This window comes from Phasianus colchicus, chromosome 8, assembly GCF_987193195.1.
Source record: "Phasianus colchicus chromosome 8, bPhaCol1.hap1.1, whole genome shotgun sequence".
NCBI lineage: Eukaryota > Metazoa > Chordata > Aves > Galliformes > Phasianidae > Phasianus > Phasianus colchicus.
In genome coordinates, this window is record NC_143443.1 from 1,904,999 (window position 1) to 1,919,988 (window position 14,990).

At 42.9% G+C, this 14,990-nt stretch overlaps 1 protein-coding gene across 3 annotated transcripts in view; it reads left to right on the forward strand.

Moving 5' to 3' along the window:
• The window catches only part of PRKG1 (protein kinase cGMP-dependent 1), a 395,197-nt gene that overhangs the window by 279,177 nt on the left and 101,030 nt on the right, over nucleotides 1–14,990 (forward strand). For all 3 annotated transcript variants that reach the window (XM_090144719.1, XM_031602529.2, XM_090144720.1), the window contains 2 exons: nucleotides 445–522; nucleotides 4,997–5,091. In XM_090144719.1, the coding sequence (XP_090000845.1) occupies nucleotides 445–522; nucleotides 4,997–5,091 (173 nt within the window). The remainder of the gene's footprint in view (nucleotides 1–444; nucleotides 523–4,996; nucleotides 5,092–14,990) is intronic.

Here is a 14,990-nt window from a genome sequence, read left to right on the forward strand (position 1 = left end):
AGCAAAAATTATTTTTTGAATAAAATCTTTGCTGGCAATGCTGGAAAATATTTAAACCACAAAAAAAAAAAAAAAAAAAAAAAAAAGTAAAAATGGTTATTGCAGTTTAATTCGTGTACTATATTCTCAAAAATGCCTGTGTCAGGTTTACTTAATACAAGTGGATTTAGGCTGTGAAGATAATTCATCTGGGCAAAAGCTGGCAGCAGCACAGTAATAAGAAAAATGGGCAAGCCACAAATGGTTTCTTCTTAATTATTACGTTGCTGGACGTAGGGAAATTCTTAAATCACAACCAGTGTCAAACTCAGATAAAATCAGTCCAGAGCTATGTTTCCCTAAGTGTTATCTTGTAGAACTGCCAAATTATCAGCTGAATAACAGTCTCTGATTATGTTTGTTCCTGTTCATTTTATAATTTTTTTTTAAATATATTTTTTACAGACACACTATGAAAGTGGAGAGTATATTATCCGACAAGGTGCTCGGGGGGACACTTTCTTTATAATCAGCAAAGGAAAGGTAAGTTGACACTCTTGTAAGGAAAACGTGATGGTCATGATGTGCTCTTAAAATTCAGTGCCAAGCCAGTGCTTTCTTTCTCCTCCCCAAGGCACAAATGTTGCAACACTTGACATTTAATTAAACTTTTTGGCATTGTATCAGTAGGGAAGAGTGGCCTGAAGGGGGAAAAAAAAAAAAAAAAAAGATCTCATGCTGTTTTACACGTGTTCACCCTGAACACTTTGGGATTTGAAAAGAGCTATTAAGTCTCAGTAAATGACCAAAAAGCTCTGTCTTTTTTCTTTGGATGGGTTATCTGCACTGGGGAGTTCTGTGCCACCCCAAGCAGCTAGCTCAGTTTCTGTATGTCATGTGTATCTCCTGCTTTGTCTCTCTTTTCATTTTTGCTTTTTTATTTGATAACGGATGCTCCCTTACTCTTCTCCGAGTCCCTGCAGGCTTCTTTATCCCATAGCCTTTTTCTTTTTTTCCTTTTTCCCAAAATACCCTGCAATAGTCAACTTTTCTTTGCCAACTGTCCCTCTTGGAAGACTGACTTCCAGAGTTTATTCCCATGACTATCACTTTATAGCTCTTCCAAATTAAATAATAGGAACCCGAAGCAGTCTCAGCTTTCTCTTCGGGGAACTAAAAAAGGTCAGAGTTTTGCTGCTTCACTGCTCAGAGGGAAAATTTGCTTTTTGACCTCTTTTCACATAAATTCCTCGTGGGATTTTGTAGATCCAACTTTTTCCTTCCTCTTGGCTATTTTTTTTTAAGCTGGCGTAATACTATTACACTTGAAAAACACTTGGCTTCTTTCCACGTAGCAGGAGATATTCAACAGCATACACATTGATTTCCCACTGCAGATCAGATGTGATACATGAAAAGTAAACACAAATGGGTAAATACACTTGAAAGCAGGCCAACTCCAGCCTCCTGGTTCATGGGTTTGATGTTTGCACCAAAGCAGATGTTAATATAGTCCTTGCATAATTAAGGACAGCAAAAACAAAACCGTGTCATCTAGAAAGGAAGAGTGTGAGTGTGTTGTACTGTTAGCTCTCAGATATTAAAAGTAGTTTTCACCATCTTTTCCTCTATCTCTGGGAGCTAATCTTTGTCAGAAGAAAAAAATATGGTCTTTTTCAGGTGAATAAGAAGATCACAGCAGGTTGCTGAATTGAAGCTAATAATGGGCTGTCGAGGTGCAAATTTGATGGTATTTTCTTGTGCTTTTGAGCAGGGTTTCATCTTCTTCCAGAATAAGGACAACTATGACATACACTAAAAATCCTCTCTGCTCAGACCATGTCTGATGCACCTCCCTTTCCCAACAAGTGTTAAAAGTCCTCCTTGGTACACAGACCAGCCTGTTGGTGGGGATGCTTTTGACCAACTTGATCTGGTGACTCCATCCCTTCCTAGCAGTCCTCAGTCCTCAGAGTCTCTTGGTTACAAAATTCAAATCCCTGTTGTTGACATCAGCTGGGTAACCAGTAGTTGACCTGCCTGGTCTGTCCACTCCTCCTCATGCCCCTGCAGATCACCAGCAGGATGGAGGAGAAAAGCAGCTGGTCCCTGTGTCCTTGGCCATTGCTCCAGAGCTCTCTAATCCCCCTAGAGAAGCTCATTGGCTTTATCTCCCAGGCCTCTGCTTTTTTATCTTCGTGTATCAGCTGATGGCCAGAAAAGAGAGTTCAAAGCAATTCACATGGGCTTGCTGAGAAATTCCCAGAGCCTCAGCTGGATCTTGATGGCTTGACAGAAGTTCCCAGAGGGACGGTTAAATTCAGCCTAGTTTTTTTCTTCCAACCTCACTGAATTGCAAAAGAGATATTGGTGACTGAGGAAGGATGGAAGTGGGAGGGTGTTTAATTTTAATGCCTGTATTTAGACATGTGAGCTATGCAGTGATATGAGAACTTCTCTGTGCAAAGGGTACAGCCCAGGATAGGAGAGTAGTGCACTGGCAGTGCAACATGGAAAAAGTAGCTATGAAACACAGCATAATCATATCAATATATGCTGAATGGGACTTTCCGAGGCCGAGACATGACTCTTATGCCTATGCTGAAAGCAGACCCAGGAGGCTTAGCAAGCCAGAAAAAAGGCTGGCTCCTTCTCGCGCAACTGGGATCTTGCATGTACTTCCTGCATTCAGCAGCATCTTGTTCTAGCAGCAAAAGCTACTTTTGAAAGCTCTCTCCTGCCTTTTATGCTAGAACTTCTGTAGTGACAGTCAAGTCAAGTGATATTCTTTAAAAATTTCTGAGCTCAGCGTTTTTTCTTCTGTGGATGTTTCTCTTCGTAGCAAAAGCCTTTTCCCTTTTTTCTCCCTCAAATCCATCCACCGCACTTGTCCTGTTGTTATTTAGTTGTGTGGGGCATGTGGCTACTAATTTAACCCATCCAACGTTCCCCTGTTGGAGTCAGCCTGTGATCAGCAAGCAGCTTCTTCCAGAACTGGGAAGGTGCAGGAGCTTAGTTGCTTTTAACACTGCACAAATGTCTGGGGAACTATTTCTCATGTTTATTAGAGTGTGTTTCCTCAAGCCCAAGTGAACAGAATTCGACTTTTGTTCAAAACAGCCCACGTGCAGAAATCTGTTAAATAATACCTTCGATGAAAACAGTTTCATCCCTTCTGATTGCTGCCTGCTGCTGCTCTGTCCTGTTTAGCATCCTTCCTTTACCAAGGAAGTGTGTCATGCTGTGCCATTGTACACCATTTTCCCTTTAATAGCAATGGTGTGGCACCAATTTGATACTATATCGTGCATGTTTGTCAGTGGTACTGTTGCTGTTCAGATGTGTCATCGTATTGAGCTGTGCAGAAATTACACTCTGGTAATCCCTTAGCATTCATGTTTTAGGATCAGCAGAGGTCATGGAGAAGGAGCTTAAATACACATTACAGTTGCCTTTGTTTGTCTAAATTTGTTTTTCATCAGCTACAAATCTTCCTGGCTCATCTGTTCCGCTCTCCCTGCTCTCATCTGATCTCCAGTGAGTCACTGCAGGTGTTAAATGTAGTATGTACTCAGTGCTCTCCAATGACTCAAACCCTCTGTTTTACCACCCGTATAAGAGAAGGTGCAGGGCAGTGCAACTAAACTAGGATGTGTCTAAATCAGAAGGGTAGCGTCTGAAGTCTCAGATTTTGGCTTTGTGAATTTGAGTATCCAAAAGCTCTGATGAAAGCAAACGAACAGCCTGAAACAGAGGAGTGAGATGGGGGATTCTCCCTTGTAAATCCTCCAGAGGGTTGCTCATCCATTCTGAATTTTGGATAGCTCAGACTTTGGAAATGCTGTTCTACTGACAATAAACAGAACATGGATTTATAGTTGGTTCATGGCAGCGGAGAAGATCCCCACTGCACCCTGATTGCTGTAATTCACCCACTTAGATATGCCACAAGAAACATGAGTTCCTTCTAAAAGTTAAATGAAAAGGAGAAAATATTTCTCATAGAGGGCCACTAGATACATAACAAACATCTGTCATGAAGTCTTGGTAATGAGAATGAGCAGAGATGCCATGCCATCCTCGGCTCCCAGCAGTGTGCTGGGGCTTTGTCATCACACGGCTGCTGGGATTTATAGCCCATGCTGGCTTGGGCCACTTACAGAGATAATACAAAGTAGATGTCTGTTTAGATGATCAATTACTGTTTTTCTTCTGATATTTTTGAGAAAATAAAAAGGACCCCCCATGATAGAGTGTCTTCACTCACAGATGTGAAGCCATCTGCCTGTTGTTGCAGTGTCTTTTCATACTTGGGCACTAGGTTATATGCCACCCAACAGTGGGTAAAATTATCCATTTCAACAGCTCTTATTGCTTTTTTTCTACTGCAAAAATAAAAAAATAAAAATAAGATGTTATTTTACTTTAATGTGTGATTTTTGCTCTAGCTAGAATTATTTCCTCCCCGAATTCAGTACATGATGAAAAGCAAGGGAGCCATTTTTCAGTCCATAATGCTCCCAACTGTTTCATTTAAGTTATGACTAAATGTAGATTTTTTTTTCCCCTTAAGTGCTTAGCAATGCAAAAAATCATGTGGAACAAAGCTAACAGAAACCTGTGCCATGTATCTGTCTTATACACATAAAATATTTGGAATCTCTTTCTGCTGTCGACTCCATATGGCCGGTGATGGTACTTGTGCAGCCAACTCCATGTTTAGAGCTTAAAACCTTTGAATGCACACAAGTGTTGAGTTTTTCCAGGAGTGGTAGATATCTTAGTGGAAAATAACTATTCATTTTCTTGGATGGTTTGAGACTGGCTTATGGAGAATTAGTAATTGCTTGCTGATGGGGAAGAGTGCAGGCCTGGAGAATGACTTGATTCACAGAGAGGATATGGACCAGAGAGTTTCCTGAGGGATGTGGGAGATGACTAACCCCTCTCTGAACAAATAGGCTTTGTTCATTAATGAAAAGTTTTCTAAATGCTGGGGGTTTTGGCTTTTCAACAGGTGAACGTCACTCGTGAAGATTCCCCCAGTGAGGATCCAGTCTTTCTCCGTACTTTAGGAAAAGGAGATTGGTTTGGAGAAAAAGCACTGCAATGGTAAGTGCTCCTTATGATGTAGCAATTAGTTTGAGATCATTTTCCAAGGACTTCTGTGATCCTCAGAGGGCTCTTGCAATCTGGAAATAGCCTAGAATTACATTGGAAGTGGTGTTATGCCTTTGAAGTTGTGCTTTGTCCCTTAGTGCTGCATATTGCAGTGAGGCTGTGCCTTAATGAGGGAACAGAATTTCCTGCAACTCGGTGGCCGAATGTGGAGCTTGCCTTGTTTGTAGGCATGAGAAAATAGCTTATCTTGTTGCCGTTTCTGATCATACATTTGAAGATCTGAAATGTTTGATATTTTGCAGTTCGACGTTCTGCAATTTGGGCATATTTCTCATGGGTGTCAAGGACATCATTACAGCCTAATGGAGATGGGCTAGACAGCTGAAGGCAGGGCAGTGGTGGTGTGTTTCAAATTGTCTTATTGTGTATCTAGGATTTTGATGGAGGTGGTAATTGTGTATGTGTGACCTGCTTTATATAAACAATTTCCTCTGGGGATGACTTGGATCAACTAAGAGAATAACAACTATAAATCCATATTCAACAGATTATAAAAATACACTTTATTTCTATAGGGAAGGATAAGAAAAAGAATAGGAAAGCATGATTTAGGCAGGAGCATGGGGCACCCATTAATCTTAGCTGACAAATGTTTCATCTCACTCTCAGTTCTTATCTGTGCATGCAAGCTGTTGGTCTTCTGGATACTGTGGTAATGTGTTCTCTCCCTCTTAAATCTTCCAAAAAGAAGCCAGAATGCTTGAAGACCAAATTTTCTGTCACTTCTGGCAGCCAGCAAGACCTGTCCAGCACAAAGCTTGTCTTGCCTCTGAAAATTTCTGCATTAATTCTAAAATAACATAGTTGCTCAATATATGCTCTTATTTTGGTAACTTCCTTTAATACTAATATCAAGAGCAGGCAAACCTTCCATCTTTTGAAGACCAGATACGGGAAATAAAATACTTGCATCCCTGAATAATTGTAGCAACACACAACATCACCTTTAGGATAGTTTCTCAGCGTTTGTAATAAAGGTTTTTGGCTAGCTGACTCAGTCTGAAATGAGTGAATTTACAACAAATACTCGTCTGTGTGTATTTGAATTTTCAATATATAATGAGTTTGATCTACTGAAACTGTTAGGTCGTATGTTGTGATTCCATGTGTGGAGGATGTAATAACAACTAAAGGCATTTCTTTCTGGGCAGTATAAAATAAAAGCTGCAGTGTTGATTCTGCATATTGCAGCACAGAAGGAAGATGGATAACAAATATTGTCTAATCTCTGCTAGAAATATTTATACTGCCATAGAAATCCAGCGCTGATATACGTTATTCTGTTTCTCTCACTTGCACCAGATGGTAGACATTACTTCACAGTATCCCATTTCACGCCAGCAGGAACAAAAGAAGTCATGAAATTATCAGCCCCATCACCTTACAGTAATACTCAGGGCTCCCAACTATTACACTGCTCTCTTACCTTCCTGGCTGATTAAATCTGAGATCACAGATGTATAATTTACAGTTTACCAGTATGTCATTTGCAATTACTCACAATCAGTTACTTCTCGTGATATTTTCTTAATTGAAAAAGATAACTTCATGCCATTTACAATAATTATTTGTATCAACAGGGAAATAACAAATTCATTCAAATAGGCAATGGAAAAGAACTCAGTGCAACCTTATGGCCAATTTACTTTTTACTAAAACTGGCTAATAGTTATGTGGTGCTGCCTTGGTGGTATCACAGCTGAATTCCTGAGCAGGAGTATCATCTGTACTATGCTGCATAGATAGAAAACATGTTTCAGTCTGCATTGGACGGTCCTGGGGAGAACAGTAGAGGAATTAAAAAGGACAAGAGGGGGAACTGGAAATGATTTTCCATTGGCCAACCCCAAAGAGCAGCAGTTTGAACCATTACTTCCCTACTATTACGTTATTTTTTACATCATGTATTTGGATAGAACTGTAACCTCAGATGCTGGGTGGGAGGGTTATCAAGTTTGGAAACCAGGTTATCAAGTTAGGAAATCAGCTCCACGTCTTAGGACAAAATAATAATGGCACATGGCAGAGGGCTGCTGTTTTGAAGATACAGTGTGGGAGCCTGCCTTGGTGAACAGAGCAGGGATTCTGAAAGTAGTACTGATAATTTGGTTCGTAACACTTTGAGTTGAGCTGGAAACTAATGCGTCCAAAGATGAAGTCCAACAAGTGGGATTTTCTGATGAGTGCTTTGCTTTCTGGAGGAGAGAACTTTTAAAAGCTCTGCAGGGGTGGCAAGAGCAGAAGACTCAGGGAAGAGTGTGCCCAGTTTGCAAGCCCTTGGTTGGGTGCTCTAAAAATATTTATATACTTATATTGACATTACTAAACATGCTGAGGGCACATCATACTGAAAAAGAGTAACAGAACATAGAAGCTATGCTTTGATTTAAACTTTCACAAAAACATTACACGCTTCTTTCAGAGATGTTTTCCAAAAAGTGAGATGAAAATTGACAGCTTGCTAGTTTCAATGCTTTTCTGCTTTATTTCTAGGCTGTTGCCTTTGAAAGGTGTGTTTTTAAGGTGTTTAGCACCAGAGGTATCTAGTTCAGTGTGGCCGAGGCAGATGCTGGGGAGGCAAAAGAAGTTCATTAAAACAAAACTTAGTTTGCTAATTTCAGCTATCTTTGAAAATGATTTGTCTTTCACTTAGAGTTTATCATCTTCAATCATGTTGATTTATAAATCCCCTAGAAAACGCATTTGCCCTGTAGATGATTTTTTGTGTCATTAGTTAAGCCAAAATGAAACATCTAAGCAAGTGAAACTATAGCAGGGTGACAGCCTGTCAAAAGAGACAATGATGTCTTAGCAGCTGGTTTTAATTACTTGCCAGCATGGCATGTTGAAAAGGTGTGGGGACTGGGAGAGTTTCCCTGCCTCCAGCAGTGGTGGAGGGTTGGCCCAGGGTGAGACCTGGAGCACTAGTTCCCGGCCAAGGCAGGCACAGCACAGGGCTTCCTCTGCCTTGCTTCCTCATTTGTAAGGAATAAAACAGAGGGTTTACAAAATGTATGATTTTTTCAATGTCTGTGGTGCAGGAGGTGAAGAAGAAGTGCTGGCCCTCAGGTCATGGACAAAGTGCTCTGCCATGGTGATAATTTTAATGACATTTCAGCTCCTACTGTAACATACATTTTTTGTTACCTTTGTGTTGATCTGAAAATGAGTACAGCAGTACTAGTCTCTCATGGGACATAGCAGCACATCTTTCAAAAGGGTTTTGTGCTGCTTTCCATTTGAATCTCCAGCTCTGCAGGCTCCTGTGTAGTTGCGTTCCTGCTGTTACAGAAAGCACCTGACCTCTATCTACCTTCCCAAAAATCTCTGGTATGTTTTGTGTGCTGATGATTCACATACATTAAATACATGAGCTGTTGTAGTTGTGTGTAGTAGAGTCAAAAGAAAATTTCCTTGCTATATACATGCAGAGAAAACTGTGATGTGAGGAGGGAAAGTGGCATGCGAAGTAATGAATGTGGAAATCATCAGAACATAGAACGGCTTGGGTTGGAAAAGACCTCAGAGGTCATCTGGTTCCAACTCCCCTCATAGACAGGGTCGCCACTCACTAAATCAGGCACTAAACCAGATTGCCCAGGGCCCCATCTGACCTGGCCTTGAGCATCTTCAGATATGGGGCTTTTCTGGGCAGCCTGTGCCCAGGGCCCCACTGCCCTCCCAGTGAAAAATTTTCCCTGCCATCTAATCTAAATCTCCCTTCTTCTGTTTAAAACCATTCTGCTTTTTCCTATCAATACTTACCCATTTTAAAAATTGATTTCTCTCCTCCTTGTAAACTCTCTTTAAATACTTGTAGTTCACTGTCAGGTCTCACTTGAGCTTTCTCCAGGCTCAATAAGCCCAGCTCCCTCAGCCTGTCCATATGAGAGGTTCTTCATCCCTCTCTGTGTGAAATCATCTTTGTTGCCTCCTCTGGACCTGTTCCAAAAGTTCCACGCGTGGGGGGCAGAATAGAGAGGGACAATCATATATCTTATGGTGCTGGCCACCCCTCTTCTGATGTAGTCTGATACACTGTTTGCAGTTCAACCTCATGAATCCATCTCATGTCTGCTCTGCTTTATGGTTAGAGGGATTTTGCCCTACCAAAAGGTTAAGGATGTGAGGTCCAGGGATGAGACACATGTGAAGCGTGGCTGACAGTGAAGGCTGGAACTCTTTGAGTACCTCAGCCTTCTCTGTGTCTGCTGTAGCCAGTTCTCCTTTCTCATTTACCAGAGAAAATACACTCTCCTTGGCCTGTCTTTTCTGACCAATGTACATGTAGAGCCCCCTCTTGTTATTTTTCACATCCCTCACCAAGTGCAGTTCCATATGTGCCCTGGCTTTCCTGATTCCCATCTCTGCATGTCTGCACAGCATCCCAGTATTCTTCCTGGGTAACACATCCCTGCTCCCACTGCCTGTTCATGTTCTTTTTTTCCCTCGGTTTGACCAGCACAGAATCACAGAATCATAGGGATCTCCAGAGATCATCGAGTCCAACCCCCCTGCCAAAGCAGGTTCCCTACACTGGGTGGCACAAGTAGGTGTCCAGGTGGGTCTTGAATATGTCTTGAATATCTCCAGAGGAGACTCCACAACCTCCCTGGGCAGCCTGTTCCAGTGCTCCGTCACCTCACCTAAAGAAGTTCTTGCGCACATTGGTGCGGAACTTCCTATGCTCCAGTTTTCAGCCATTTCCCCCTGTCCTGTCTCCACACACTGCTGAAAACAGTCTGGCCTCGCCTCTCTGCCCCCCACACCTTAGATATTGATAGACCTGGATCAGGTCCCCTCTCAGTCTTCTCTTCTCACGGCTAAACAGACCCAGCTCACTCAGCCTTTCCTCATAGGGGAGATGCTCCAGGCCCTTCACCATCTTTGTGGCTCTCCGCTGGACTCTTTCCAAGAGATCCTTGTCTTTTTTGTACTGGGGAGCCCAGAACTGGACACAGCACTCCAGATGAGGCCTTACCAGAGTAGAGGGGGAGGATCACCTCCCTCAACCTGCTGGCCACGCTCTTTTTAATGCGCCCCAAAATGCCATTGGCCTTTTTGGCCACAAGTGCACACTGCTGGCTCATGGCCAACCTGTCGTCCACCAGGACACCCAGGTCCCTCTCCGCAGAGCTCCTCTCCAGCAGCTCATCCCCCACCCTGTACTGGTGCATGCAATTATTCCTCCCTAGGTGCAAGACTCTACGCTTGCTTTTGTTAAACCTCATCTGGTTTCTTACTGCCCAGCTCTCCAGCCTGTCCAGGTCTCGCTGAATGGCAGCACAGCCTTCAGGTGTGTCAGCCAATCCTCCCAACTCCGTATCATCAGCAAACTTGCTGAGGGTGGCCACTACCCCCTCATCAAGATCACTGATGAAGATGTTGAACAATCTTTGCTCAGCTGTGCTGGTTTTCTGCCTCCTCTGCTTCTTTTCCTATGCTAGAGGATAGGAAGGGGGAAGGGGAAAGGCTTCCTTAAAGAGCTGCCAGCTCCACTCCACTCCTCTGTCACTGAGAACAGCTTCCCAGGGGATCTCATCCAGTGATTCCTTAGACAGCCAGAACTGTGTTCTCCTGAAGATCAGGGTCTTGACATTGATTTTTGCCAGGCCTATCTTCCTCAAGATGACAAACTCCCAGGGCATGGTCATTACAGTCCAGAGTGCCTCCAGTCTTAACCTCTTTAATGAGCTCCTCTGCATTAGTGAGCACCTTTAAAGCATCTTTAAATCAGCTGACAACATCAGAGCTTTACTTTTCCAACTAAATTAATACAGGAATTAAATACAATCCCCAAAACTTTTTAAAAGATCTTTTAGCTGGCAGCTAAGATGAAAATTAGCCATCAATAGGGCATTAGAGTATCGACAGTGGCATTGATTTGCTTATTTTTCTGAAATGCTGCTATTTTCTCTTTGCTATGACTCGGTTTATAAGCAAGCTTCCGAAATAAATCATTTTTATTAAGTTCGTTTAAATACTGCAAGAAGTGCTGGGATTCTGCTAATGTTCTTTGCCTGCTCCCTGCAGTAACAGCAAGTTTTTATGGGATTGTAACATTGCTCCTGTTCAACTTACCTTTGTATTAATTCTTCCCCAGATAAGAACCCAATAGTTATTTTGATCAAAAACTGAAATACCAAAGCCCAGAAACCTGTTTAGCTGACTGCCTTGCCACCCTGCTGTCTTTTCTTCACTTTCTGCCCTTTTACCAATTTCTCTTCTGTTCTTCCAGAAATACTTTTCTACAGTTGCTCACTTTTGAAGCACTACCAGGATTTATTTACTTGGTTTAAATTACAAAGGAGCAAATCTGTTGCTCAGCAGTTAGAAAATAGCTGATTTGGATGGTAAAACAGATTTGTGATCTATTTGAAATATTATTTTCTGCAGTGCAACACCCCTCACCCATATAATTCACAGCAGCTGTAGCAACCCTGCAAAGGAAAAGTACCAGCTGTGGTGGCTGCTATTTTTAATTGTTTTTCAGTTTTATTTGTTTTGTTGCTTTGTTGTTGCTGTTTTGGTAAAATGGGTACTCCTGTTTGAACTGATCCTCACAGTAACACTGAGTATGTTTCATAATCCCTTGCTGTCACATGTTTCCTATTTTACCCCATCGCTGGACACACAGAGGTTTCTGATTATTACAGATCATCTGCTGGGACGCATCTAACAAGTTGCAGTTTGCTAAATGCCCTGTCATTGCTCCCAGCCCTCGCTGTGCCTGAAGAGCTGTGGACAGGGAAAGGACGGAGAAAGTCCTTGGCTGAACCTCCCAAAGAACACAGAGTCATGTTTCTCCTTGATCGGACACTTTGCTCTCAATGCTATGCTTCCATTAAAATGTCACCATCTGCTGAGCTATTAACCCAATTACCTTGATTTTTTTTTTTTTTTTCAGAGAAGGAAAAGGTAAGGGCAGCTGGAAGTGCTTATTGCTCTGAGGCATTCGTTGGCAGGCAGGTGAGGTGCTCACACAAACGTATAAGTGGCAAACAGAAGTGTCAGCACGGGTTGGTGTTACAGGTCAGGAGCTCAATTTCTGTTTTACCAAGGAGAAGTACCTATCCTTCTCTTTTTTCTCCTGGGACACATAATGTGTACCGCACAGCAGCTCTCTGCCCTGTTCTGATTTTTGAGTTGCTGTTTTTCAGTGTTTACAGCTAAGTCAGGCTTCTTTACCTCTACCTATCCTATGGATATAAGCTCCTAGAGACTGGCCACTTGCCTAAAAGAAAGCTGTGTGCATTGTAGCACTGCAGAATTGAAAATTACCCATCCTTTCGTGGGGTTCATCACAGTCCTTGGGCACAAGAACAAGCCCTTATGGCTTTCAAGTTCCCAAAATACCAACCAAACAATGCCTGTGCTCCTTCCCACTGCCTGCTCTGGCCCCAGCTAAAAGTATGTTGGTTGATTCTTTTTACTTTGGAAGCCATCAGTGCCCTTGGGAAGCAGGTGTCACACCACTGGCAGCATGGAGGGGGCTGTAAGAAAGCAAAAGGAGCCTGTGATGGGGACCAGGATGCCCACTGGGATGGTGGTCATAAAACTGAAGCAATGTTTCAAATATTGAGGCACAGGGGAGTACATTTAAAAGCACAATAATCTTTTATCTTCGGTTTATAGGAGGAAGCACACTTCATCACCCTTGTTGCTAAATAATGGGATTTTTACTCTGACTGTTCAGCTGCCCTTCTCCTGTGTAGCTCCCTGACCGTACATCCGGCATGCAGTCTCCAGGGACCTGCAGGAAGTTATTTTATCCATTACATCAGCTACTTTTTCCATTTATTACCAGTGTTAGGCAATCTTAAAAGGTATTTCAGCCACGATGGCCTTATTTCCTGCCCTCTCCTCCAGATAAGATGGATCTGTGTCTGTAATGCCATGCAGAGCCTGGGAGCAGCTCACAGGGGTGCAGGCTGATGGGTTTTGATGGCAGAGGAAGCTTGGGGTTTGGAATAAGGTTAATGGTCTGAGAACAGCCCAGGGGAGCTGTGATTCAGGCAGCGTGGCACTGAGCGGTTTCATCCCACAGCACTGGGAGCTCCAGGAGTTGGGAAGGGGTTCCGGAAAGCTGCTGGCAAAGACCTGAAATAAATCCTCTGAGGTTTTGGGAGAGCAAGAGCCCTGACAGCTGGAAGCAAGGAGGCCAAGTGACAGCTCGGGAGTGTCACCATCTACTGCTCCCTAGGGCTCAGCATCCTCCCCAAGTATCTGGCACTGCTGAAGCCAGGGGCAGTGCCAGGGAGACCTCTGCATTGGTCTTACGAGTGCTCACCACGTTTTCCATTAGGCACCATTAACTGTCTCTGCATCCCATCTGAGCTGGTTGCCTGGGTCAATGCCCTGCTATCAGGATCCTCAGGCAGTGTTGCTCTGGAGCAGATGAAGACATTTTATAGATTAATTCCCAAAAACATAACTACTTTTGGAAAGTAAATTATGAAATCTTCATCAGGTCCTCGGCAATCTGTTTAATTATTGCAAGCAAGCAGTGGTTGCTAGTGCAGTATCTTTGTTTTCTGCAGATGCTTCACTCTGTGTTCACCATAAAACACCATCCAGTAGTACATTGGCTTGCACAGGAGCTCACTGTGGATACCTTCAGCCTGTTGCAAGGAGCTCACAATGCACAGGGAATGACTGTGGCAGTGATGAGGCTCCCAGTTAGGGGCTCAGCCTGTAAATGAGTAGGCAGGTTCATACCAATTCCTGTTATACGTGCTCCAGCTCGCAGCTACAGAGATGTAGCTGTGCCTTTGTCACCTGGTAAAAGTCAGAGTTTCTTTTAAATCCTTTGAAGAAGCTGAGGAGCAAGGGGATGAAAGGAAACAAAGGGACGAGAGGTATTGGTTTTAACAGCATCCTGTGAGAGCAGCATTGCAACTACAGCCATGAGTGGTGCATTATGCTTTTCAGACAGCAATGAATTGATAGTATTGACTCTTGCTGCCTTAAGTAGAACCATAGATTGATCACACTCAGTGAAACCAAAGGTCCATCTAGCTCAGAGTCCCTTCTGCTTGAGCAGCCAAAGGCAAAGTGAGAACATCCTGAACCAGAGCTCTGGCTTTGATTTACAGCCCTTGATGGATTTTCAATTTGCTGTCAAACTCAAGTAAGCATTTTTAAAATCCATGGCCTTCTGTGGCAATTAGTTCCACAGTTTAAGTATGCAAGATGAGAAGAAATGCCATTTGGGGGGTCGGTTCTGGATGGGGGAGGGTTGTTCATTTTTGGATGGGCCATCTGCTCATCTCACGAGATGCATCCCAGTTCTTAGGCACGCAGTTGACTGATTGGCTGAGAGCTCAGCAGCCCATCGTCTGAGCCTGCAGACAGGCAGCAAGCTTTTTACTAAGGCTAATAGTTTTATCTGACTGTGTTTGCAGTGTCTAGCATCTCAAATGACTTGCTAAGATCTCTGAAACTCAATCCCTCTTTTTTTTTTTTAACGAGAAGTCGAATTTTTATATAAAGTTCTTTACAGCAAGAAGAAACTGAGTGCAGTAGCTTCCTGCATTTTGACAAACAGCTATTCAATCCATAACTTGGTTTTTAGTAGTTCATGTCCCTGTGATACAGGATACTCAGGCAGGTATTGGTGAGTTTTCCCTAGCAGCATTTTAGATCTGTGGCGAGATGTCCAGGAGCTGTTCTCCCAGACTTGCATAGACTAAAGCTTTCTTTAGGATCAAAGCAATACAACAATGAGAGAAATTGCAACTCCATCTGATTTGGGTGTGTTAAAAGGAGAGTCATACGTGCAGTTTTTGGTACTTCGTTTTGTGCTCTTTGGTTTTAAGATGACTTCTGTT